This window comes from Pleurodeles waltl, chromosome 11 (genome assembly GCF_031143425.1).
Source record: "Pleurodeles waltl isolate 20211129_DDA chromosome 11, aPleWal1.hap1.20221129, whole genome shotgun sequence".
Taxonomy (NCBI): Eukaryota; Metazoa; Chordata; class Amphibia; order Caudata; family Salamandridae; genus Pleurodeles; species Pleurodeles waltl.
Window position 1 is genome coordinate 410,796,248 of NC_090450.1, and position 26,026 is coordinate 410,822,273.

The 26,026-nt window shown below is 40.6% G+C and overlaps 1 protein-coding gene across 2 annotated transcripts in view; it reads right to left on the reverse strand.

The window, feature by feature from the left end:
- Positions 1–26,026, reverse strand: part of LOC138265744 (glypican-5-like) — a 1,691,495-nt gene that overhangs the window by 228,223 nt on the left and 1,437,246 nt on the right. For both annotated transcript variants that reach the window (XM_069213745.1, XM_069213743.1), the window contains one exon: positions 19,545–19,695. In XM_069213745.1, the coding sequence (XP_069069846.1) occupies positions 19,545–19,695 (151 nt within the window). The remainder of the gene's footprint in view (positions 1–19,544; positions 19,696–26,026) is intronic.

Here is a 26,026-nt window from a genome sequence, read left to right on the forward strand (position 1 = left end):
CACTGCTCGTGACCCCAATGCCCCGCCGCTTTTGCAAGTAAAGGGTAATAAACATGGTTTATTATCCTTTCTTTGGGAAAGCAATTGCAGTGGTTGCTGCTGGTGTGGGGCGGGGGGCGTAACGGTCCTTCGCCCTAGAGGAGGAGCCACCACTGGTTTTCTGTTTGGCAGAATCTACATTTCACATCTGATTTCGTTATCCGGGTTCAGTCCATGATTCCTTCATAATGCAGAACAGCACCATACCCCAGCTGATGTCATAACTGTACCCAGAGAGGGCCTGGCTGGTTGGTAAGTCACATCTGTCCTGATTGTGTGTGTGCAATGTCAGATGCTACAATCATGAAGTGAGTGACTCATTGTTGTACATATGCCCAGTTATTTAACAGTAGACTCCGCATATCCAAACTGTCCTTGGTTGTTGACACCACATAGAATCTAAGTACGCCAGGGGAAGTCCACTTTAATGAAACCCACACAAGTACAAGCGGGTAGTGGATCAGGCTTTTGGGCTCTTGAAGGCAGAATTTAGGTGTCCTGACCGGATCATTAGAGCCCTCCCCTACTCACCCAGAAAAGTGTTTCAGATCACTGTGGCATCCTGCATGCTCCACATCGCCCTGCAGAGGGATATCCTGCATACTCCAGAGAAGGGGGAGCCTGCAGTGCCACCGGGTGAGAATCCTGAAATGCCAAGTGAGGATGACAGTGGTGAAGAGGAAGGAGCTGACTTGTCAGAAGATCTCATTAACAGCTACTTTTCATGAGTGTCAGTATGTCATGTGATGTAATGACTGTGATTGTACAATGAACTGTAGTTGTGAGAATGTGTGGATTTGAGTGTTTTAACAGCAACTAGGGAGCTAATACTCTGCAATATTCTTCCAAAGGCTGCTTGGAGAATTAGTCTTTGACATATCCCCACCTTTATGACGTTGCTTTGTTTGTGTGAGATTCATTGCGGTGTAATCACATTTCCAATAGCTTGCTATGTGTTGTGTGTTATAGGTATGTTTTCAAGCCTATACTCCTTGTTTTGTCTTTGCACAGGTACCTTCACCATGACATCCTCATGTGAGCATTTCAGAATTGTGACACTGGCAGGTATCTGATGCTGTTCTGACATAAAAAGTGGACATGGAGTGTTCTAGATAATGTAGGTCACAGATTTGGGATGTATGAGACTTGCACAGTGTTTGGGTGGAAGGTCAGACGTGCATATTGGACTTGTTTGTGTGCTGTATTGGGTTGATTGCTTCAAGTCTGTGAACATGTGGGCATGAGATATGTAGTCATTGATTGCCAGCAAGTCATTCACCCTTCACACTGGCTAAACACTATTCTTTTATGACCTGTAGGTAGCTGTGGATGTTTCATCATTGCAGGCCACAGTGCCTGTGCCAGAACACTGACATATGTTTGTGCCATACCACCAGGCTCAAGCTGCTGACATCAGGCACTTTAATGTCTGCCTATTCTAAAGGACAATGTCTGACAAATCCTTCTCTTCTGTGATCTGGAGCGCTGTACCCTGGAATATATACTTCGACTCAGTATAAGTCACACATTATTATGTCACAAAGGTCTAGACATATGGACAGCCTATGTGCTGTACACTAGAATAAAATGTTTGGTGTGACCAAACACTTGTATGTTGTGTTTGTGTGTAATGGCTGTAATACTGAGCAGGGCACTGTGTACCTGTAACATGTCCCTCCTTGCACAATACGTTATGTCTTCAACATATGGTTCACATGGTCTTACATCTCTACATAGCAACATTTTGAAATTAAGCAAGCAGACAATGAATTTGTGATGGGTGAATTTATTACAGTGCTGATGCAGTAAATAAAATATTGACAGAAAAGAAGAAAAATAATACAATGGAAGTGGCAGTCTTCGTGGATGAAACCATTGGAGTAGATGCCACACCATTGGGATTCCAAAGTCCAGAGTACTCCTCTCATTGGAACTGGTGGGTAGTTCAGGATCAATCAGCAGAGTGAATGTGTGGCACACAAAGGAGTTCATTTAGGAAGAGGTCTCTTGCTGGCAGTGGTTGATTCTTGCCATCCGCACCTCCTAGATTCTTCACTGGGTGTCCCTGCTTATGTGGTAGGGGGGATCTTCTGCTACGGAAGCGGTGTGTCTAGGGTTTGTTCCTCTGCAGCGCCTCCCTTCCAGTGGCTGGCACCGATAAAGAAGGACCTGGTGCTGATGCACCAAAGGAATGGGTAGAGTGGTGTTGTAAGGTGATGCTCAGGGGGATGTTAATGTCCTTCATCATCCCTGTTAGGGAGGTCATGTTGGTATTGTGAGCCTCCCTCTGTTCATGCATTTCCCTGTCCAGGTCCCTCTGTAGCTGCTTTATTTCCTGAAGTTCAGCTATTATTGGGCCCATCACGCCTTGGGACTCCTGATAGACCCTCAACATGTGGCTGATGGAGTACTGGCCATAAGCAGCCCCAGTGGCTTCACACCTTTGGCCCACAGCATCCCTCCCATGCACCCTACCCCCACGGGCCTGTGCACTTGCCACAGGGTGCCCTCTCCCATTGGGTCCTGAACCCTCATTGTCGGAAGTGTTGCGCTTCTACTCAGGATCTAGGTCTGGGGGCACGAGATGGTAGACACTGTGTTTGGGACACAGGTTGGGGGGCGAATGGTTGCCTGGGATGTTGGGGCAACCAGGCTGGGAGGTGTTGATGAGGCCACAGTGAGACTCACTATCAGGTTCTGACCAGGGTGCCCAGATGGGCCAGAACCATCCTCCATGTCCAAAAGTCCAGGAGTGTCTTTTTCACTGAGGGTTTCATTCAGTGTGGAGAAGTGTGGCACAATGGTTAGAGCGGCAGACCCTGGTGCAGAGATCTGGTCTGGGACCAGGGTTCAATTCCCACATTGGTGGGGCTTGGGCTTAATTCCCTTGGACCAGATAATTCTTCCCTCGGTGTCTATTCTAATTAATGAGTCCCACTCTGTTACTCTGGGCAATCGCTTGTTTAATCGCCACAATGGCTTTCACAGCGCTTGGATGCTTGGCTTCACCTTGGGGGCTGTCCAGGAGTGGGTGCCTCACAGGGAAAAGCCAGGAGGGGTTCCACAGCGGTATGCGTACAGCACCTTGAGACCCTAACGGGTGAGTAGTGTGTTATACAAGTGCAAAGTTTACAGTTTTAACAGTGGGGTAGTGGCAGTCTCTTCTGCGTTCTCTGTGTGCGCAGTAGCAGCTCAAACTGTTGATGTGAAAAATACAATGTTACTGGTTCTAATGTGACATCTACCTCCAACAATTTAATGTTACATTAAACATAGACCTTGTGCAACATTATTTTGAAGTTAATCTTATTGTGACAAGTAGCCATGATATTGTTTTTTTTTTACCTGACATTTGTGAAGTGCACCAATTCCATATAAGTCAAGCAGCTGATAAAACGTGCTGATCATTAGCCTCTTGGAGGATGGCCTGAGAATGCCATCTTGCCACCAGTGAGGGAAAAACAGTGGCTCGGTAAGCTATGTCTTTGACCATTTGGAGGCCCAGTTGATTTTTATGCAGGCAGACCCAGGAGTTTGTTTATATGTGACTCGAGTCATCATGTGATCAGCGCATTGTGAATATGTCTGTTGCCAATACTATTCCAGTGATGTATCTTGAGGCCTTTGGGATCATCTTTTTGCACACTGGGTAACCTGTCCTTCCTGTCCGCAAGAGTTTCCTCTTGAGTTAGCTGGTCAGGGTGGATTAAGTGGCCAGACACATCTCTAAGTTGAGCATGACCCATATCTTGGTCCCTCCCAAGTGAGTAAACTTCAATTTAGAGTTAACAGGCAAGGGTATTTAGACAAGTGACCACCATATTTGTGTTTGAAGATATTGCAACAGCGCCACATGGGAGTTTCAGTCATGTCACTCTACATACTACACACGCTTGACAAATAGTATCCTCCCAAGTGATTAAACTTAAATTGAGAGTTCATAAGTAGAAAGATTTGGGCAAGTGAACACTGTTTTTGTGGATGGAGTTAGAGACACAGGACCTATTGGGCTTAGCATTCCACTCACTCTCTCTATTTCCCTCCACCATATAATTCTTATCCTCCCAGATGAGTAAACTTCATTTGAAAGTTGACACACAGTAGTATTTGGACATGAGAACACTGGATTTGTGTTAGGTGTTGCAGAGATAGAGTCTCCTGGCATTAGCAGTCATGTCACTCCTTCTACTTCCTGCACTTGATGAATGTCATTCCCACAGGTGAGTACACTTCATTTGTGAGTTTAGAAAGAAGGGTATTTGGATAACTAAACAATGGACTAGTGCTTTGAGTTAGGAAACAGTGCCTCCTGGCCTTAGCAGTCATGTACCTCCCTATACTACACACACTATACAAATAGCGTCCCCGAGGTAAGTACACTACAACTGAGAGTTAAGACACTTGGGTCTTTAGAGAAGACAGCACTGGGCTGGTGGTTGGATTTACAGAAACAGTGCCTGCTGGGAGTTGCAGTCATGCCACTCTAACTAGTACACACACGTGACCAATGTTCTCCCTCCAGATAAGTAAACTTCATTTGAGAGTTAACCAGCAGATGTATTGGGGCATGTGACCACTGTGCTGATGGTTGGAGTTACAGAAATAGTGGCTCCTGGGAGTTAAGGTCAGGTCACTCTCACTACTCCCCAATCCTTCACAAACGGTATCCCCCAGGTGAGTAACTTTCATTTGGGAGTGAGTTGCCAAATAGGGGTGTTTGGACAAGAGAACTCTGAGCTGATGTTTGGAGTAACAGAAAACAGGGCTGCAGCGAGTTGCAGTCATGCCACTCTCTCTAGTATACATACTACACAAATGTTATTAACCCGTGGGAGTACACTTCAATTTAGAGTTAAAACAAAGGGGTCTTTGGACAAGAGAACATTGTGCTGGTGTTTGAATTTACAGAAACAGGGTCTTCTAGCCTTTGCAGTCATGTCAGTCCTTGTACTATACACTATACAAACTGTATCCCCCAGGTGAGTACACATTGTATGTGAGGTACCAGGCAGCAGTCTTTGGAGGAGAGGACACTGGAAGGGTGTTTTGAGGTAGTGAAACAGTGCCTCCTGGGAGTTGCAGTAGGTTATTCCATCTACTTCACACACTTGACCAATCCTCTCCCACCAGGTGAGTGTACTTCATTTGTGAGATGACAGACAGAGGTATGTGGACAAGTGACCACTGCCATGGTATTTGGAGTTAGAGAAACAGGATCTGCTGGGAGTTGGAGTCATGTCAGTCCCTGTGCTACACACACCATACGAATGTCATCTCCCCAAGTGAGTACACTTCAAATGTAAGTTGCCAAATAGAGATCTTTGGACTGGTGGACACTGGGCTAGTGAGTAGAGTGACAGTAAAAGTGGCAAAAGGTGAGCGGTGGGCAAGCATGACATAGCATTTTGGTGACATACCTTTGTGTTGTGACTTACCAGACTTCACATCCCAGGTATTCCTGTCAAACCGTCAGGATGCAGAATGGCCAAGATCTTCTCCTCCCAGGAAAAGAGATGTAATGGGGCACTGGGAGGGCCACGGCCAGTCTTCTTGACCTGCAGCTGGTGCTTGGAGACCGGGAAACAACCTTACTTATGAGGTTGTTGCACCTCTTCCTGATGTCCTCCCTTGTGCACAGGGTGGTGCTTACATCATTGACTCTTTCCGCGATCCTGTCCCACATTTCCATTTTCCAACTGAGAGGAGTATGCTGTACTTGTGCTCTAAACAATTGTGGCTCTACTCTTATGATCACATCCACCATGACTCTTAGCTCATCTTCTGAAAAACAGGGATTTTTTAACGTGCCATGGGGGAAAAATTGGGTGACAGTGACTTACTAAAGAGGGGAAGTGCGAAAGGGTGCGACTGGACAAAAGTGTGTGCAGGGTGTTGTTTGGGAAGGAGAATAAAAGTGGTGCCTAGTATTTGTACTGTGTGTAGAAAATTTGCTCTGGCTTCTGTGTGTTGAAGTATAAATGCAAAGGATTGTGGTCTGTGAAGGGGTGTGTTTTATAGTGTCCTTTGAAGGTTTGTCTAGTGTGGCAATGTGTGTCAGCTGTGTTGTTTTTAAGTTCACCCAATAAGCAGTTGTGTATTACTTAGGTGACTGCAGACTGCTGTGGCTCAGACCGCCACTGGCCGACCACCATGGGGGTCCATCATGGCGACTGTGTACTTGTAATACGGTCATTGGTTTATCGTGGTGCTGTCAGCGCTGGAGGTCAGACTTCCTATTTCCAGGCATCCGCGCCATTGCCGATCTGACTTTTTTGGTTGGTGCCTGTGTAATTTGTAATAGGGCGGTCTGACTGCCAAACTTGTCAGTCTTTCATCCCATGAAACAAGCATCAAGATGACTTTGGGTGTCTCCAAGATCCTGGTGCACACAAGGGAGTCTTTCCTGTCCCAGTTCATTAGTGCTCTTTATCCTTGCCAAAATATCCTTCTGTACCCCACTATCTCAAATAAACAACATGCCTTTTCATTAACTGTAAACTCTTACAGACGCACCTGCAAAGAAAGATTAATGCAACAACTCCATGTTGAAGGTTAAGTAGAGAAAATCAAAATTTCAGGTCTTCATTTGAGCTAACTTAGTAAACAATTCAATGCACATTTGCGATACATAGTAGATACATAGTTATACGTGCATTTCTCTTCACATATATTACATAATTATAAATATCTGTGATTAGACATCTCTCAATTGTATTACCACAATCCAAAAACCTGAATATAAATGCATATATATAATATATTTCAACTGATTAAAGCCATTATTAAAGCATACATTAAAATTGTTACCTTACTACTTGTGAATGCACCTTGAATAATATGATTTTGATGCATCATTTGACATTAGAAACATTAAAGCAAATAATATATGTTCGTTGATTACACTTTAAATGATCTTACGGTGCACAATGGCACAGCCAAGTTACGCCTTCTCAGTACCATGCACAGAATAACCGTGCATAGCAGTCCTGATCAAGCTACATACTATATTGAAATAGGTAAGCATTTTTTGTTAATATTTGTTGTGTGTACCATACGATCAAGAACGTGGTCACAAAGATGATAATGCACGGGTCAGTGGAACCGAAATTGAATGACAAATCAGAATGCACTCTCTTTTAGCCTTTCCTTACTAGACAAATCTTCACTATCTAAAAACAAAAAATATTTTTTACCTTTCAAGACTGATCTTACCTGTCATCGGGTGAAATCGAATAATTCTTTGCAAGAGTATAATTTCAAAAAGTGTATTTTCCACAAAATGCTTTGGTGGCCATGTGTGTGAAAAGTGTACGCGAGGTATGCCCTTCTGTGTAAAAGTCATATAACATACTTGATTAGTATATTGTCTCTGTGGTTTTTAAAGGCACTCGATGGTGTACCTCTTGAAGCACATTTGTTCCAATGATACTTCCATTTTCACACTTCCAACAAAAAACGTTCTGCATGAGCATGTGGCCCATGATAAAAATTTGTACATGAAACGCATAAGAAAACCAAACATATTGCTAAACAGTCAAAACTCAATAATCAGTTTTACACAAGAGACTCATATGTAAAATACTTTTCACCATGGACTGCATCTTTATGAGGTTTTCAGCCTCATTCTCAGGTAAAACATGTTACAGCGAATAACATTTTGGAAGTTTTCCAAAACTGGCTCTTGAATGTGATCTGTCTCATTTCTAAAAGTGTCATATATTTAGAAATCTGTCCCAACTCTGCTATGGTGTTAGTCAGTTCGTCAATGATAACATTGGGCCTGGAAGATCAACTACTCCAACTCAGCTCAAATCAGCTTGTCAAACGTGCAATGAAAGTAAGTATCAAGTCTCTCTCACATCTTCAGGACAAAGAGGCTTTATCGAAAGGAAGCCAAGCCTGGTTGGTGCTATCATCATACGGCTCTCTAATCCCACAACTATATCTGGGAGCAGTAGTTAATCCACGGATTAAAGCAGCCTTTGTAAAATATCGAATGGGCTTCCTTCCAACATCCGCCCACCTTCCAAGGTGGACGAGAGTCAACATGACTGACACCTGTCGATTATGCGGGCTGGCTCCACAAACACAGATCTATCAGATGTGCCTATGCAAAAGCATCATAACAGATCGTAACAGGCTCCTACGACCAGTTTGGCTTCAAAGAGGGCTACGCAAATGCAGACTGGCGATATTGGCAGGCTTTAAAGGGGATGACGTACAGCACAGCTGCAGACTGGCTAAATTCCTGGATAAATTAGGGCACCTTCTTCAAGAGACTAAACAAGTGAGACAAACTTGCACAATCAGCCTGCATGCAACATCGTAACACTCCGTAACTTAGCTGAAACATTTGATCTCAAATCAATTTTATTACTGTATTTATGACTCCTTGGTTTTTTGTTGTTTTCCCTTCTTTTTCTTCTTTTCTTCTTTTTCTTTTACCCTCTTTTGTTCATGAAATGGTTTTTAATGACCGAACACTTGTTCAAATAAAATACAGCAGTTCGTCAAAGTGTGGATGTGAACTGCCGTGAGACTCAGCCGAAAAGAACCATTCATAAGAGTCAGCCAGCAACATAGAAAGAGAGGGGCACGTGGGCTGCACCAAAGCAGCCGGAAACATTCTCTGCACAAAGAAAACCTCCTGTCCTGAACAATAGGGAAGAGCCGGCAGCCATGCCAACCATTGACAAAATCATCCTGTGAGCAGAACGGCCATCTTGTGCACTCTTACACAGGGTGTGCCTACGAACCATTCTGGCCAGAGGTATGGGGAGAAAAATGTACCCAGTTTTAAAGGTGAAAAAAATTAAGAGTTCAGTTTGATACGCAACCCACCATGACCAATCTAGTAAATACACAGGTAAAAAGCTGTGTGTGTCAGTTACACACTTTGAAGCACATTATACATTTCTTTTCCCTACCATAAAGAGTTCAAATTGTAAATATGTTCATATCAGCAAGAATAGACTACTGCAATGTAAAATGTCTTGGCCATCCTGCCAAGATGATAAGGAAACTACAGCTTGTGCAAAATACAGCTCAAGACTAATCTTAAGCTTGAAAACGTTTGATCCTATCTCATCTGTATTAGTCAAGCAGCACCGGTTGCCAGTTAAGCAGATAATTAGCATTAAGCTATTCAAACTATTCTGGTTAGTTTATAATGTTTTTCATAGCAGTAGTCGAAACCTTTCGGCATGAAAGTTTAGTATGTGTAATAAAAAACGCCAACTTAGGTCAGAAGGAACATTTTGGCCCACATACCTAGATTCAATTGTTCCACTCTGGATGGAAAAGCCAACTCTTTGATAGCATCTCAACTCTGGAATAGCCTACCTCGAAATCTAGGTGTCAATTATTCTTTGATAATTTCTGATCTGAATACTTAGCTTTTTGCAACAACTTCACAGCTGAGCTACACTCCCTCTGTCTTCCCTAGAGGCTTAGGTAGCATCTTGACACATTAGAGTGGTCACAGCACTAATTAAATTCAAAAAAATACAAAAATACAAATCACCCATGTTACTGTAATACACTCACATACCACATACCAATTCTACACACTTCCCACATAGGAGGATAGACAAAAGTCCCCAGTTATTAGAAACTGGGTTGGCCCCTACATGGAAGAACCAATAGGCAATCTCCCCACAAGGATACAGGTCAAATGGCTCTTTGAAAATATCACTGTGTCATCACCACAAGTCAGCTCTTTCTGGGGTGATGGCAGTAGCCATCTACACATATGTTGGGAGTTCACTTTGGGTGACCCCCCTCTGCTGTTGTGTGACCCTCTCTGATGACAAACTGCATGATAAAAATGTAGAGCACATATTGTGCCATCACTGATTGTGGAATTCAACAGAGGTAACACATTGGGCAGGCCAAAAGACAAACAAACAGGGGGGTGCAAACAGTTGCCCAAACCATGCAAAGGACTTTTGTCCCAACAAGCTCCCACGATACCATGATGGGTAATCCATTCGATCAATCACTGGTGAATATGGTGGTGCCTTTTAAGAAGGGCATGAGGGCCACCCCATCACAAGTGATTTCACTCCCTGAATTCACAAATGTGTGGTCTATGAAGTACACTCTGGGGGGCCTTGTGGTGTGTGGACCTTCGTAAATGCTGACTGGGTGGCCTTGCACGTGTGTGGCTATATGTCATCAGAGAATTGAAGTTGTCTAGCCCCCCAACCTCCCAGGTTTTACAATGCACCACATATAGGAGTCTTCCTCAGTGTTCCTGGGCTCTCCATTGTCACTTCCAAAACCAAATCTAGGGTGAAGCAAACATTGGTCCAGGTTTTTCAGTGAAATGCCTAGAGAGAACCACAACATTGTACAAACCAGACTCAAAGTGTACTTATTAGTGGCTTCTCCACAAGTGAATATTGAAGGGGACACACACTGGGCCGCAAATAGATGCTGTGGCTATTTATGGAGGCTATCTATCTATCTATCTATCTATCTATCTATCTATCTATCTATCTATCTATGATTCAAATGTATGTATATGATATATCTATGTCGTTATGCCTACGCAGAGATGTGCACACACATATGTACAAGGTTTAATTTATATGTGTAAAGCAAACAACATTGCTTTGCAGTGAAAGTCTGAATAGAGGTGCAGTGTCTATTTTTTTTCTCTGCCCCCTGGTATATTCAACAGCTTTGGTGGTGGAGCTTAGCCGGACAAATAGTGCTGAGATATAGGGCCCATCTCTTACCACCAGAGACTCCAGTGGCCCTTAATGTGTGTATTCTACAGCCTCCAAGCAGTATCAACTTTGCACCGAGTTAGGATGCCTGTCTTTGGTGCTGGTCTGCATGCACTATGCATAAAATGGTAAAATGGATGCCTGTTAGGGCGGCCATTAGAGAAGAGATTGCTATATAAAAGAAAGTAATACATAAAAAGCCTGCAGATACAAATTGAATTTGAAACACCTGTTTGAAACTCAGAAAAGCCAAAACTGAGAAACGCCCCTTGACTCTCTCCATCAGGTGAGTCTGTTCTCCGAATAAATCCAACGAAATCTCCTTCACAAATGCAACTGCAATCATGAGAATTAATCTCAGAAAGATTTGGGTGCAAACTCCGAAATCACCTCTGTGAAGAAGGTAGCATTAATTGAGTTTATGTAGTCACTCAGAATTCTTCTCAACAGAGGACAGGTCTGAAAGGGCCGAGAACACAAATAGCACTCCACTCAACTCTAAAATGGACACTTCAGCTGATCATACATAGGGGTGTGCTAAGTTTCTTGCAACAGTTACAAAGGTCAATTGTAAACTTTTCTTCTTCGCAAAGGTTTCATTGGAAAACGTTTCTTCTTCGTAAAGGTTGTACAGTTTTTTAGCACATTTGCGTGAAACGTATTTGTGCAAATTTAATTTGCACTTATCCTCATTTAGCAATAACAAAATGGTTCTTCATATGATATACTTTGCAGAAAACAGTGCCGTGTCATTGTACATAGAAAAGTTTAGGAAAAGTAAACATACAGAAAAAAATATGCATGCATTTTCCAGCTTTGCCGGATTCTATTAAAACAGGACTCATAACGCCATGCTGTGAACATTTTCTTTCAATTAACAGGAACAATTGTGCACATTAAAAGATAAACTCGGAAACTTCAAAGCGACATGAAGAACAAAGAAAAATTTTATACAATCCTTCTTATCTTCTTGCCGTCCCAAACACCAACTTGTAGGTGTCGGTGCAGCCTTTTCAAAATTAAAATGTCTGTTCCTTTTCCGAAAACGTTTTGATGATCTTCCACAAAAATCTGCAAAAAAGTACCCCATTCAGCCTAAAAAAAACTTACGCCCTACCAAAGAACACTTGTTGCAATCAGTGCCTCCAAAATCAAATGCTTTCCAATACTGGCTGCAGTTTCTTTATTCAACTGCATATGTGAATCAGGTTTCAGTATATATCCAATATCTGACGGGGACATGGTTACTGGCATGACAACTGTCTTAATATTCTTCATTATTACCTCGACAACCTTCCAAGGCCTGTCTATGGGCATAATTGCGTGAGGCTCCATGATTTACACAGTGGCAGGGATTTAATTAAAGGCAGTTATCCCTATTTATGCATTAATATGATTTGAATAGCTTTGATCTTAATATTTTGTATTTCCTTCTATATTATTAATATACTGCGTTTTCCTCCAGTGGTGTATCACTTCATGTATATGTTATAAAATATGAAATGCTCAAAAATAATGTTCTTAATGCCTGACACTTCTACCTCCTATTCAATATTCGGAAAATAAATCTCAGTTATTTAGCAGGCTTTTTTATGCTTAAAAAAACACCTCCAGCGACCTAAACAAGCATTGTTTTTTTTACAATAAATAAAGTCTTAGTTCCAGTGCTCCAGTCTGACTGTTATTGTCTCTTGGACTCTTCAGTCAGGAGCTCAATCTGCTTGTGAACTCACTCATCAATTTTCCTCCTAAAAGCTATTTCCTTTCAGGATATAACATGTGCTCCATACATTGTGCACATGAATAATATTATCAGCAATAACATTGGCAGTATCAATACAGAACTATTAGGATGTGTGAAATTCCCTTTATTTACTAGTTTTGTGAGTGTTGGCATTAAATTGTGTAAGTCCCAAAACGTCCCTTTCACAGATCTGAAGGCACATAGCTCTGTGGTGATGATGATTGATAAAGAACACCTAAATAGTGCACTCCGTGAATGTTGTTTCTATTCAGTGAGATGGCTGGTACCTATATTACGGAAGCTGCACAAACATTCGAAGAGTTGAACTGTTCTAAACCATAAAAATGGGTTCGTGTCCGACAGAGAGTGGAGGACCATTTCACAGCTTGAGACTAAGCAACCCATTTTTGTCAAAGGAAGATGGTATTGGACACAAAAGTTTTGTGGGTTGACCTCAGCATTTGTGTTGTCTGCAGCAAGATGTGCTTACGGTTTTTATGAACAAGGAAGACGTAATTGAAACAATCATGGCCCTCGACCTTCAGCCACTGCTGGTCGCATCATGCATCGGAGATATGATCAGGGTATTTAAACCTGCCGTCAGTATTTCACTAGCGGGTTGAAGTTTCTAAGTCAATGTGAGGGCGAGAGGTGGCTAAAATGGGCATAGTATTGCTGTCTAGGATGCAAAATGTAAAGCTAATAAACTATTTTGACAGCAAACCACTTAATAGAATAACTGAAATCATAATGCACTTGTGGCTTTAAAAGCATGCCGACAATGCTTTCTTTTTAATCACAGGTCGCACTGACTTTAGAGCTGAATTGCTAAGCATGCAAATTCTGTTTTTTTTACCCACCTTCCCCATCTGTACAGGCAGTGCTCTATTGGTATGCAGACAGGCTTGTGCTTTTAAGTACATCTACATACATAAATACGTACATACAATTATAGCTCCACGTCCAAGGCTGGGCAGAAAACCTCATGCAAATGCTGGGATTTTCAATGATTTTTGCTAAATTTTAGCAAGACAAAAACACAGACTATATTTTAAATTGCCATTATACAAGATAATCTGACACTAGAATTTTATGCTGTTATACTTCAACGTTTAGAGGTGTGTTTATGAATTTTTTGATGTTTGCTGGACTAGGCCCTTTCTGCAGGGTCACCCCCAAACCTTTACTTCAGCCCTCCTGTTTCCTGAATTATTAATTTCTGTTGGCACTAGGACTCTGTGCACTTTACCACTGCTAACAAGTGCTAAAGTATTTGTGCACTGTCTTCAAAACATGGTAAAATTGGCTTACACATCATTGACACATTTAATTTACTGGTAAGTCCCTTGTAAAGGCCTACTGCATGTGTCCATGGCCTGTAAATTAATCTACTCTTGGGCCTTCATTGTTTATTGTCCCACTCACTAAAGTAGCACTTTCAAACTTGCTTCAGGTGTGCCACTGCAGCCTGTAGTACTGTTGTAAACTGCCACTTCGACCTGGTAAAATAAATCTTTTGTCAAGCCTAAACCTTGCTTTTTAAAACATATTAGTAACCCCTATCGTAGGCCCTAAATGCCCTTAGGAAGGTTTTTCATGTCCTGGTAGTGAAAAATGTCTACATTCGTTTTTTATTACTGTATAGTCTATCTCTCACATTGGATAACATGGGGTTATCATATTATATTTATTAAATGCTTGCTTTTAATTGGGAGCAAGTAGAAATATCACATTTGGACTCAAATGAATTGTAATTTTAAATCCTCTTTAATGGAAAAGTCAGATTTTAGATTACAATTTTGAAAATGACACTTTTAGAAAGTTGGCATTTTCCAGGCCAAACGCTTCTACGGTCTTCTAGGAGTTCCCAGCTGCATTGGCCTGTTAATGGCTCCCCCATTAGGAATACATATTGGACCCAGACAGTGAACAATACGGTACTAGGTGTGGGCAGGATAGGCCATCCTGCCACAATGGTGGGACACAGAGTTGTTCCCTGCCCCACTTACATTTCAAAAGGTTTGCCTCCAGCACACACAAAGAAACCTATCACCAGGATTTTGTGACCCTAGACTTCTTTGAGCCTTGGCAGGGGAAGGTAAGAACTTTCCAGAATGAGATGTGGAGCTAGCCTATAGAATTCCCCCACTTCAAAGAAGGGCACCAGGTCTACATTTTGGACCTCTTTAGTCGCTCTTCAGTACACTCCTGTACCTGCGGACATTACAGAAGAAGGACTGCCCGGTCTATCAGAGGACTGCCTTACTGCTACCAGAGGGCTGTCCTGATGCTTGAAGGTTGTCTTATTCCCCCAGAGGACTGCCCTGCTGCTTGAGCTTTGTCTTGTTCCCCAGAGGACTGCCTTGCTGCTACCACAGACCTGCCCTAATGTTTGAGGGTTATCTTATTCCCCCAGAGGACTGCCCTGCTGCTTGATACCTGACTTGTTCTGCCAAGGGCTGTCCTGCTACTTGAATCCTGCCCTGCTCTGTAAGAATTAAACTTGACCTGCTTCCTTCATCCCAGGGTAAAATGGGTGACTCCAACTGTCGGTTGGCTGCCCTCCTCTTCAGAGCTTCGGGGACACAACACGCTTCAGAGGCCTCCCTGCAACTGGCCAGCTGACCTGCTGCAACTGGCTCTGCCTGGACGTGCAACTGGACCCTGCCTGGACCTGCAAGTGGACCTGCCTGAGCCCTGTTGGCCTCTGTTTGAGTGAGTTCCTGATCTCCAGAAGATGCCTCCTCAGGTCCTGGACGCATGGCTGGCATCCTTTGAGCTCCTCCTCTGAAATCCTGAAGTTTTTAACTCTTCAAGATGGAAATTGAGAAGCTAACTTTTTCAGTTGAACTAATCTGGTCCCTTGTATCTGGCTTATGCTCCATTGTTAGCCTGAACTTGTGAATTTCCTCTGGTCTAACATGACCAGATGCCTGTGAGTGGCACTTTATGCTGTGAGGCACAATGCTTACCTAAACCTTTGAAATTGTGTATCTTTGGTTCTACTGATTGGATTTTTGTTGTTCTGGTCTCATTTCATTTACTAATTCTCTATTTATCCTAATTGGTTTGGGATTATTCTTGTGTCGCATCTTCACTTTGTTACTTTTTGGTTGCTGCAAAGATATTTAATACATTGTCCTAAGTTAAGCCTGACTGCTTTTGTGCCAAGGTACTAGAGGGTTAAACACAGCTTAATTTAATGACTTTTGTGGTTCCCCTGACAAAGATTTTTGTTGATGAAGTAAGGTTTTCACCCTCCCTCAATCAATAACCCAATTTCTTACATTAATTTTGTAAGATGTAATATACAATAGTTTAAATGCAAACAATGGGACATGTTATTGTCTTTCATTACTTTTGACGTCTCCAGGATTTCTTGCCCATTTTCACTACTACCTTCTTAACCTATCTCAATAAAGTCAACTACATCAAGGGTGCCCAGCTTTGATGCATGAGGGTTGGAGCCATTCCAGATTATCAGGAAGACCAGTCACTATATAACTGTTCCCCACTAAGATGTGCATTCCTGATATGGTGAACCCACTATATTTATAGTTCATTACGAAAACTGTGCTATTTTGACACTTACCACTACATTGGAACCATTACATCGACATACGACACCAAGAGCACTACTATATTGAGATTGATAGGGTTATGAAATTAAGGTAAGTATTAGGTTAAGGTTGGCTTAGGTAGGAGTTAGGGGTAGACTTGGATTTATGGTAGAAGTAGAGTTGGGTTTATAGTTAGGCCCTCATTACAAGCGACCCCTTAATGCAGATGAGGTTGATAACAGCAATTACCAACCTCAGTGGAATTATGAGATCCACGAGGACCGTAAGGATCTTTTCACTTTCATATAGCAATCCCTACTGCTGAAAACAACCTAAATCCAATTTTGAAAGTTTATGAAAAAACTGGGAACTCAGACCTGGAACTAGAGATTCCCCTGGAATTTCCTTATTTTTTAGTGGACCGTTCAACTTGTAATAGGTTAGATTTTCCCCACCCCCAGAGTACCAATACCACCATTATCAGTAACTCCAGGAACTGAGAAAAACCGTCCCATTTCCTGGCCACTTGTAATGAAGTAAATAGGATTAGTGTTATGGTAAGAAGTAGCACTGTGGTTAGCTTTAAAGGTATGTTAATAGTTGCAGTAAGAGGTAGACCCAGGTCAGGATTTGGGTTAAGTTAGCTTTAATGTTAGCTTAAGTGATGCATTTTGGCTTAGGTGTAGAGTTAGGGCTATATTAAAGGGTGGAAATAGGCTTGGGGTTTACGCTTAGAGGAGAGGGAATTTAAATGATTGGATAAGAGTATGTGTTATGATAAGAGATAAGGTTGGTGGTAGGTTGGTGGTAGGTATTTGGTTCGGTTTAGGCTCAATGTGAATGTATAAACAAGGTCACTGTATTGGTTTCTATGTGGTGGTAGTTCAACTGAGCAAAAGCCACCATATGTTTACATTTATCTCTATTAGATATGCCAGCAATTGATCATAAGTCCAGCATGTAGACCAATGTTGGATTTGGAATTGCTAGGAATGGTCCCACGTTTTTGAGCTCTGTTTTTTTGTTGAGGCTCTAGGTCCATTATTGATTACAAATTTTTATCTGAAAGTCTGGTGGATCAACTCAATGCAGGTGAGGTAGTAGGGAAAGAAATTGGTGATCGTAACCCTGTGACCATAACGTTAATGATTTCAGTTGCTCATATTCACCGCTTTGTTAAGGGAAATCAATGTGTAATGGCTAATATTAATGGTCTAGGATTCGTTATGTTGGAGGGGTGAATAGTACACATAACTGCTCAAAAGTCCAACACTTTCCCTACTGTTGCTTACGTAAGAGGGGGAATAGTAAATCTCACCCTTTCAAAGTTCCGCACTTCCCCAACTGTGCACAGGTCCGGGTGGGGATATTAAATCTGAGTTCTCCAAAGTTCAACATTTTCCTTACTCTTACTTATATTGTACTGGGAATAATAAATGTAACATCACCACAGTCCAGTGCTTTCCCTTCTATTGCCTGTGATGGACTGTGGATGGTATATCTGACTCAACCTGAGTCCAACATTATTTTTCTTCTGTTACTCAGGCTGGAGTGGGAAAAGTAAATCTGATCTTTCCTCTGCAAAAACACTTTTCTGACTGTTGGTCAGGTAAAAGTGGGATAAGTGAATTTGATACCTTCAAATATTTTTTTTAATCTCTTTAAAAAAATTGTTTTAATACATTTTTGTTTTAATTTTAAAAGTTATATTAATATGATTTTTTAATGTTTACCTTATTTATTATTTTTCAACTTTAAAAATGTTATAACATACTGGTTTAAACTTGTTTTAAAATCCAGTACTTGTAAATCGAATTATTTGTGTTTTATACCTATGTTTAAGGAATAATGTTATTCTTTAACTGTTTTATTTATTGAGATTATGTTAAAGTATATATTTTCATTTAATGTTTCTAAGTTAGACTTTTATATATTTTTATATTAGAAGTATATTTAGAAAAAAACATAATATTTTTAAAATTAATATATGTTTTGGAGTTGAAAAAAAATATATAATATTTAAAATTTGATATACTTGCCTATTGTATGGTGATGTTGTGGTCTTCTATAATTTTGGTGGCAATATCTTTGAGTGTACAAACAAAAGTAACCATTCACAAAGGTAAATGAACATGTGTATATTTACTACAAGTAAATCTACTCTTGCACTTTGGAGTAACTTTACTACTTTTGGCTATTCACCATGTACAAGTGTAAAGTTACTTAAAAGTGCAGACTTATGTGTCCCCATCCCCTGAAACAGGGGTTAGAGTTACTACAAACATCACATACGACAGCAAAGTTACTACTGGTAGTGACTTTATGGCCGTATTTGATGTCTGCACACTTGGGGAAGACCTCTCCAATCAGGGTGGAGCTCTCCCTTTTGTAAAGTAAAGGAAAAGGTTAAACATGTGTTCATTTTTTTTAAATTAGAAAAACATTTTTGAGTTAAATATTAATGTCAAATAATTTTATATATTTATTTTAAATGTAGACCAATATAAAATGTAGTTATTTTGGCTATATTAAATAAAATTATATTTAAAAACAAATTAAAATACCCATCTAAAGTAAAACAAATAATATTTTTATTAGGTATTAAACACTCTCAAAAGTAGTGAATGGAATTAATTACATTTAATTTATTTGTATTTAATATTAATATTACTTTAATGTTTAAATAAAAATTTTAATAACATATTTCAAACTAAAATAATTATGCTTTACTTATAAAATTTAATTTTAAATTATATAAAATTAATTTACATTTTTAAATAGTTGAAATTATTACATGCTTTTTAATATTAGTTCATATGAGGTGTTATTTTAAGTCCCTACCTCCATTATTTTCTATGCAAGGGTGTTGAAGTAAAAGTAGTTAGCCATGTGTGGTGCTTGACCTACTCCATCTCTGAGCTGGAGTACATTTATGACCGTTTTGTGTCACTTTTGGCCTGTGCAACAATAGAAGGGTAGTTTGTGAACAGCAATGGACTTACTCTTTTGTGGATGGATGCATGTCCCCACCTTAACCCTTCCATAATCCTTCCTACACCCCTCACTACTTCTCCCTTAACCCCTCTCCTTTAGGCATAGGTGTTCGAACCACTCCCCACTGTCCCCCCAGATTTACAACTAAAAGTATACTTTCATGTGGAATGATCTTCACAGTCAGGTTGGAGATCTCTGCACATAAAAGTTAGAGAAGGAGGTGTGGAACTCTGCACATAGATTTGTGGTTAGCATAATGTTGAATGTTAGTCATACTATTTAAGTATTACTAAACGTACTACAAATGCAGTTTGTGAACAATTTGCAACTGCACGTAAAATTGATATCTGTGCTCTCAATTTTTTTCGCAAAATTTGTGTTGTTGATATTTTGTCATATAACCATTAGAAATTGTTTCAGTCATGATTTATAAAAGGCACAAGGCAGTTCAGGTGGTTTTCATATGAGATTTACCTGTCCTTTGAACTATGTCACCAGATCCCTGACACCCATCCTCATCATCACAATCGCCACTGTTCTCCTCTGCTTTAGAGCGTTCATCGCCACTACCATCTTCAGTTGGGATGAGCTTCTCCAACTTTGTTTTTTTCTTCTGTGGCCCGATCTGGAAAATACAGGTAAAAAAAATAAAAAATCAGTTAAAGGACGTTCTTTGCCACACTTGTTGTGCAGATTCTAACATTCTTCATGATATAGCTATCCCATCGATAGCAGTGAATTTTTTCCTTCAACATTTACGACACTGCACAGTTGTCCATCCTAGGTCCACAAGAGCCTAGACCAATCATTTTTTTTAGTATCCATTAGTGATAAATTTGCATTTGATGAATCAAAATGTGATCCAATCACAGTCGTAGATAACTTAAGACTCTGTCATGACTCCAGCCTTCGAGTATGTACACTGGCCAATTCAGGCCCACACAATACTTTTACTTCATCTTACAATCTGCTCACTGATCCCAAATCAAAATTAGATTTTTAGAATGAGTGATTAGAACATTTGTTTGCCTGTTCATCTCTGATAAATCGATTGGTTTGATTGGAATCCAGTCCATAGTTCCTGGTACATGACAAGTACATGGGCTTCCTGAATTGGATATGGTACCAGAATATAATTCTCAGAATATCATCTGACATAAACATTTTGTTCTAAATATTGTTTAAAAGATATTCCGCCCATTAGAGTTAATAACAGAAAATCAATATGAGACAATATTTTTGCAAGCAATATTTAGGACACAATATGTCAGACGATATTTGTGTATATGATATTTTGAAATTCAACTCTCAACAGTTGGGTATGGTACCAGAATATCATTAGCAGAATATCATCTGACATAAACATTTTGTTCTAAATATTGTTTAAAAGATATCCTCCCATTAGAGTTAATAACAGAAAATCAATATGGGACAATATTTTTGCAAGCAATATTTAGGACACAATATGTCAAACGATATTTGTGTATATGATTTTCTGAAATTCAACTCTGAACTGTTGGGTGCTTTGGGCATGGCACTGAAGAACATCAATATTTTCATCTTCTGTAGGTCATACTTTAACTGATTTACTCTTGAAATACAGAAATTGAATAATCTTGAAGCAAGTATACATACACACCTGTCTGACCTATCCAGATGAAAGCACGCAGTAATATTATAAATGAAAAGTATTAGATATCTATCCTTATTTTCATCTCAGCCTGAAATTCTTGCTGCAGAAGACCAAAAAGACCAAGAATGGCCATATGTTTATCACCACAAATGAGAGGAGGGCTCTCTCAAAGGGACACTAGAGCAATGTTTCAACCCTAACAATAGTAAAGTTTTCTTTCTTGTAGTGTGAATATGGGATCATGGACTGACACTCGAGTGAGAAATAATTAAATTATGAATTTAATATATAATACTTGGCACCGTGGCATGAGTACTTAAATATCAAGCTGTGTGAGTTAACAAAATCTGTGCTAAGCAGAGAAAGTGAGCACTTCTTGTGGGGAATGAAAAATCTATTAGTAAATAGCTCTCTTCAAAATCATCAGAGTGGTACTACAGTTCCCGGTGGGTGAATTTTGAAGATCACTGCATCAAACTAAAAACATGAAGACTTAACCCAAAGATAGGACATTCCACAGTGAGTGCATAACTTAAGTCGCATTCTGGCTTGGGTTAATTTGTAACTAACGAACCAGTTCAATTCAACACTAAGGTGAAACTGACATGCCACAAGACACTCAGATTCTCACATCAATGTGTATAGGGTTGTTGGAATTATTTATCTAACTACTACGAAGGGGTGGTGTTAGTTGGACAAGGCGCTCGCCTTAAGTGTAATCTTAGTAAACCATACGGTGCTATTACAAGGTACCTTCCCTACAAAACCTTGTATAGAAACAATCCTAAGATTGTTCTCAACATACAAAAAAAACTTAAAAGCACCCGTATTCCATTAAGTATACAGAAAATGAATTAAGAGTCCCAGGGTATGTTCCAAATTCTTCTTCTTTATTATTTCTTCACTTTCGCTCTAGCCAAGCCAACACGTGTTTCATCTGGGTTATATCTCCCCTTGACTTCCTCAGGACTTTTAAGGCTGTCAACAGTATATACAAAAATATACAAAAGTATCTATTATATCTCTTCTTGTTCTCTATTTCTATTTCGTACGTAAGTACAAATGTAAAACTACACAATAGTACATACCATCTCATTACATAGTGCCTGGTGGAAATCATACAAAATAGTGCTCAACACAAATTGCTGTGAAAAACTTTATTATTCTCCACTATACTAAGATCAAAATCCTTAGTGACGTGTCGAAACTCCATGTGTCCCTAAACATGCACACACAGGTGAGGTCCCTCAAACCAACCTATTTAGTGTCAATTTCTTTAGTGCTCCTGATGTTTAAACTGCCATGAAACTTCCAGATTCTTTTTTCTCTACACAATCAATTCCGCCATAAATTCAATTGCTCCTGTTCCAATATCATACTTATATAATAGCCAATCAAGTTAATTTAATAAATTATTATCTCCACTATTATTTATTAACTCTAATTCTACCATTTGTCTTTATTCACTTGCTTACCTCCTTATCAATTTTTTGTCTTAGTATTATTATTATCGGTCTGGATGTCAACTTTCGAGCGTATCATGTAATGTAAAATCAGATGCCTCAGAAAGTAGGCAAATATGTAAGCCCCAAAGTCTATAATAAGCGCTGGAATACGGGTGCTTTTAGGGTTTTTTTGAATGTTGGAATTATTTGTCTATGATGCAATTATCAGAACTTACACATTGAAAATCAGTATGGTGTGCCTTTTGCTTTCAGGGTTTGAGCAAAAATCTTATTTCCTAAATAAAGAGCAAGATTTGCATTACATTGTCGTCACCTAAAGCAACTGCATGGATTTTATCACTAATCTCACTTAAGGCCAAAGTAGATGGGAAATATGGGAAAATATCTGGTTACACATTTATCAGAATGTCTGTATAAATGCCAGAAATTCATGATTGCATTGGTAAAACTAAAGGTTTAAAAGAAGTCAGTAAATAGCATCCAGCCTTTTGGCTTAGTCAATGCTTATTTCCTTTTTGTCACGTGTTTTTTCAAAACTTAATTGCCAAGCCGTCATCATACAAGAAAAGATCTGATATTGGCATAATGTAAAAGTTCCTGGCTTGTAATTATTCACTGTCCATACATAAACATCATTAATCGCAAACAGGCATTAGGACTAGCACAATTTCTTTTATGTTTTATGTCATGATTAGATCCATGTGACATTATAGGCTAAAAACAACAAGGTCTGACTTCTGCCAAAGAATAAGTTTCCTCTTCAACAAACTATAACAGCATCACCACACTAAGAGCCTGATTAGGAGTTTGGAGGATGGGAAGACCTGTCCACCGAACTTCCGACGGGGAGGTTGCCACCATACTTGCTACCTCCCCACCAGACTCATTATGACTTTCCCGCTGGTGTGACGGGTGGAAACCAAGGTTTCCACCTGTCAGCCCAGGGGAAAGTGGTGGCAGCACTGTCGTAATCGAGCCGACAGCAATGCTGCCGCTGCAGGGTGCTCCGGAACCCTCCCAATGCTCACTGTCTGCACAGCACAGCAGACAGTGAGCATTGTGAGGGTGCTGGGCAGGGGCCAAGTGCATGGGCAGAGCAGCCTCCCCTGCGGCCTTCTGCATCTGTTCCCTGCCAGCCTTTCCAAGGCAGTGATACCGCCATGAAAAGGCTGGCGGAGAACCAGGTCATAATCAGAGGGGCGGTGCTGCATGCAGCAGCGCCCTGGCTGATTCCAACCTCTGTCACCGGCAGCCCTTTGGGATCATCGATCCTGATGGAGATGACGGTACCCGGGAGGTCTGACCGTCCTGACTGCCACCGTGAGGTTGGCAGTCTCACGACCGTCAGATTCGCAATGGGGCCCAAATTGTATATTATACAGGAAGTCACTTGTTTGCTTAACTAAAATACTCATAAGGAGATGATGCATATGAAAATATGTTCTGAATGCATATATTTAGATTTTCAAGTCATAAGTGTTAATAATGTGCTTTGATTTAGTAGGCGCAGTATGTCTCCTTGAAGTCAGTAAATTTTCCTTCATCAACGATTCACACAAAAGCCATGTACTATAAATTAGTAGGTAGTATTTTTGCCCTTAGAAGTTAAGACAGTTCTTTGTTACAGACAAATGTCAGACTCATGTTTAGTGTAACATTTGCTTTATTATGTAATATATTCTCATTTTTTCCTCAACACTGACAGATCATTACCATCTTCTACTGGTGACACCTTAACAGTATGATTTGAACCTGCACAGGGACAAGTGTTCGTTCTTTAAAACCCAAATGGAATTCTTTAGATATGTCTTTTCCAAGGAATGCATAAACCCCCGAGCTGTTGATAAAAGCAAATTCCAGGTGAGAGTGGAATGTCCAAGCAGAGAAAGCCTTCGATAAGATCAAGAAAGCACTTCTACATACCAACACAATGGCTTACTTTGTCCCCTGGAGAGGATTAAACTTTGACATAAACACTGCACGTTTCTTTCGCCCACAGAACAAATACAACACAAACCTCAGCAGTGAAAGCTTCGCTCTCTGCCTGTAGAGCAGCAAACAAGCATGAGCCACGCAAGCATCCCCCTTACGCTACATGTCCCCTTTGGGCTTCAGCAGTGCCAGCTTCCCTTGGTATGGTATGAGCATCAGCAGTGCAACATCCCTCCTCTGGAGGCCAGCAGTGCAAGCTTCCAGCATAAAATAAACCACGATTGGCAGCAGCAATGTAAGTTCCTATAACTCTAACACAGAGAGCAGCAGTGCGCACTTTCTCAGTGGAATGTTTTTAAACCTCCCTGGGAATGTAGTCTATATCTCACACTCTCTCCATCTGTGAGCCCGCCTTTGCACATGCTGACTCCCTGAGACAGTGCCCCCACCTCCAGAGTAGTGGTGGGTGGTAGGTGGCCTGCAGAGACATATGTCTGCTGGTGCCAGGGAGACGGCAGGCTGAGAAGCACAGATGGCAAGGAGGGGGCACAGGAGAGAGACGCGGCTGGCCCTGTTCCTCTCCCTCGGTGGCCTCCCTGTGCCATCAAAGGAAGAATATGAGGTGGAGTCAAAGGAGAGAGCGAGAAGCGAGGGATAGCCAGAGGCAGGTAAAGGGGCTTCGAAGGGACAGGAGAGGGAAGAGTGAGGAGAGTGTTGGGGGAGATGGGGTGACATACAGACAGTGGCATGGCAAATGCAGAGGAGCACTGGTGCACAACAGGACACGGGTAAGAGGGTGGGAGAGAAAACAGAGTGGTAACAAGCTTCGTATATCCCTTACATGTCAGGGTCCCAGTTAGACCGAGGGATGCTGCTGCATCCCTTCCGGCCGCAGCAATACTCCCATCTATATGCATTAAGAGGATACTGCAATGAATGGATGAATCAATGCCCTGCGTTGCGCTGGAAAGACGTCTTTCACAATGTACGCGTCGGTATGCAAGGAATTGGATGGTTCATCAACAAAATTATTTTTGTCAAGGGTCCATTTCTTGAAAGACACACTGAAACCCTCATGCCAAAACAATAAAAAAGGAACGGAACCATTTTGTCTCAAGTTCAACCACATCTTTCACATTTAGAGAACACATGTGTTTTCCAGTTCTTGCTATAAAAATCTTTGCAAATGTGGTTCGCTCCACATTCAAAATAGATTCTAACAGACTTTCCTCCATTCGCTGTTACAAGAACAGCAGCAATGGTACAAATGGACCTGCCTCGTTTTTTTAGTTGTCTGCTATTATTATAATTATTATTATTGTTATTATTATATTATTATTATTATTATTATTATTATTATTATTGTAATTGTATTTATATAGCGCTTAGTACCCCTGATTAGGCTTTGAAGCACTTTTTGTCGAGTAGCACGCTACTCAGGTACCCAAAAGGATCAGTGGTGGATTAGTATAGGGAAATATGAGTACAGTATTAGTATACAGAGGTATTAGTTAATTTGAACAGAATAGTGGAGGGAAAGAAGAGGGAAGAATCAAGAGTGTTAACTGGGAGATCATAGTAGTAAGATGAGGTCTGGGATGAGTGAAGGATAGAAGAGTGTGTAGGAAGGGATTAGGGAGATCATAGTAGTTAAATGGGGCTTGGGATGAGTCAAAGGAGAAATAAATGAGGGAGAATTTAGTAGTGTCATTTGGAAGATCATAGTAGTGACCTGAGTTTTGGCGTCAGCCAGGAATATAATATATTGAGATTTAAAGTTGTATTGAATAAACACAGGCTTTCAAGAGTTACAGTATTTGAAGTAAATTTATTTGTATACTTTTATAACATTATTTTGTCTTTCCTTAATATTTCAATAGCGAAATGCTTGTAGATAAATAGTTAAGATAATATTTACATATTGT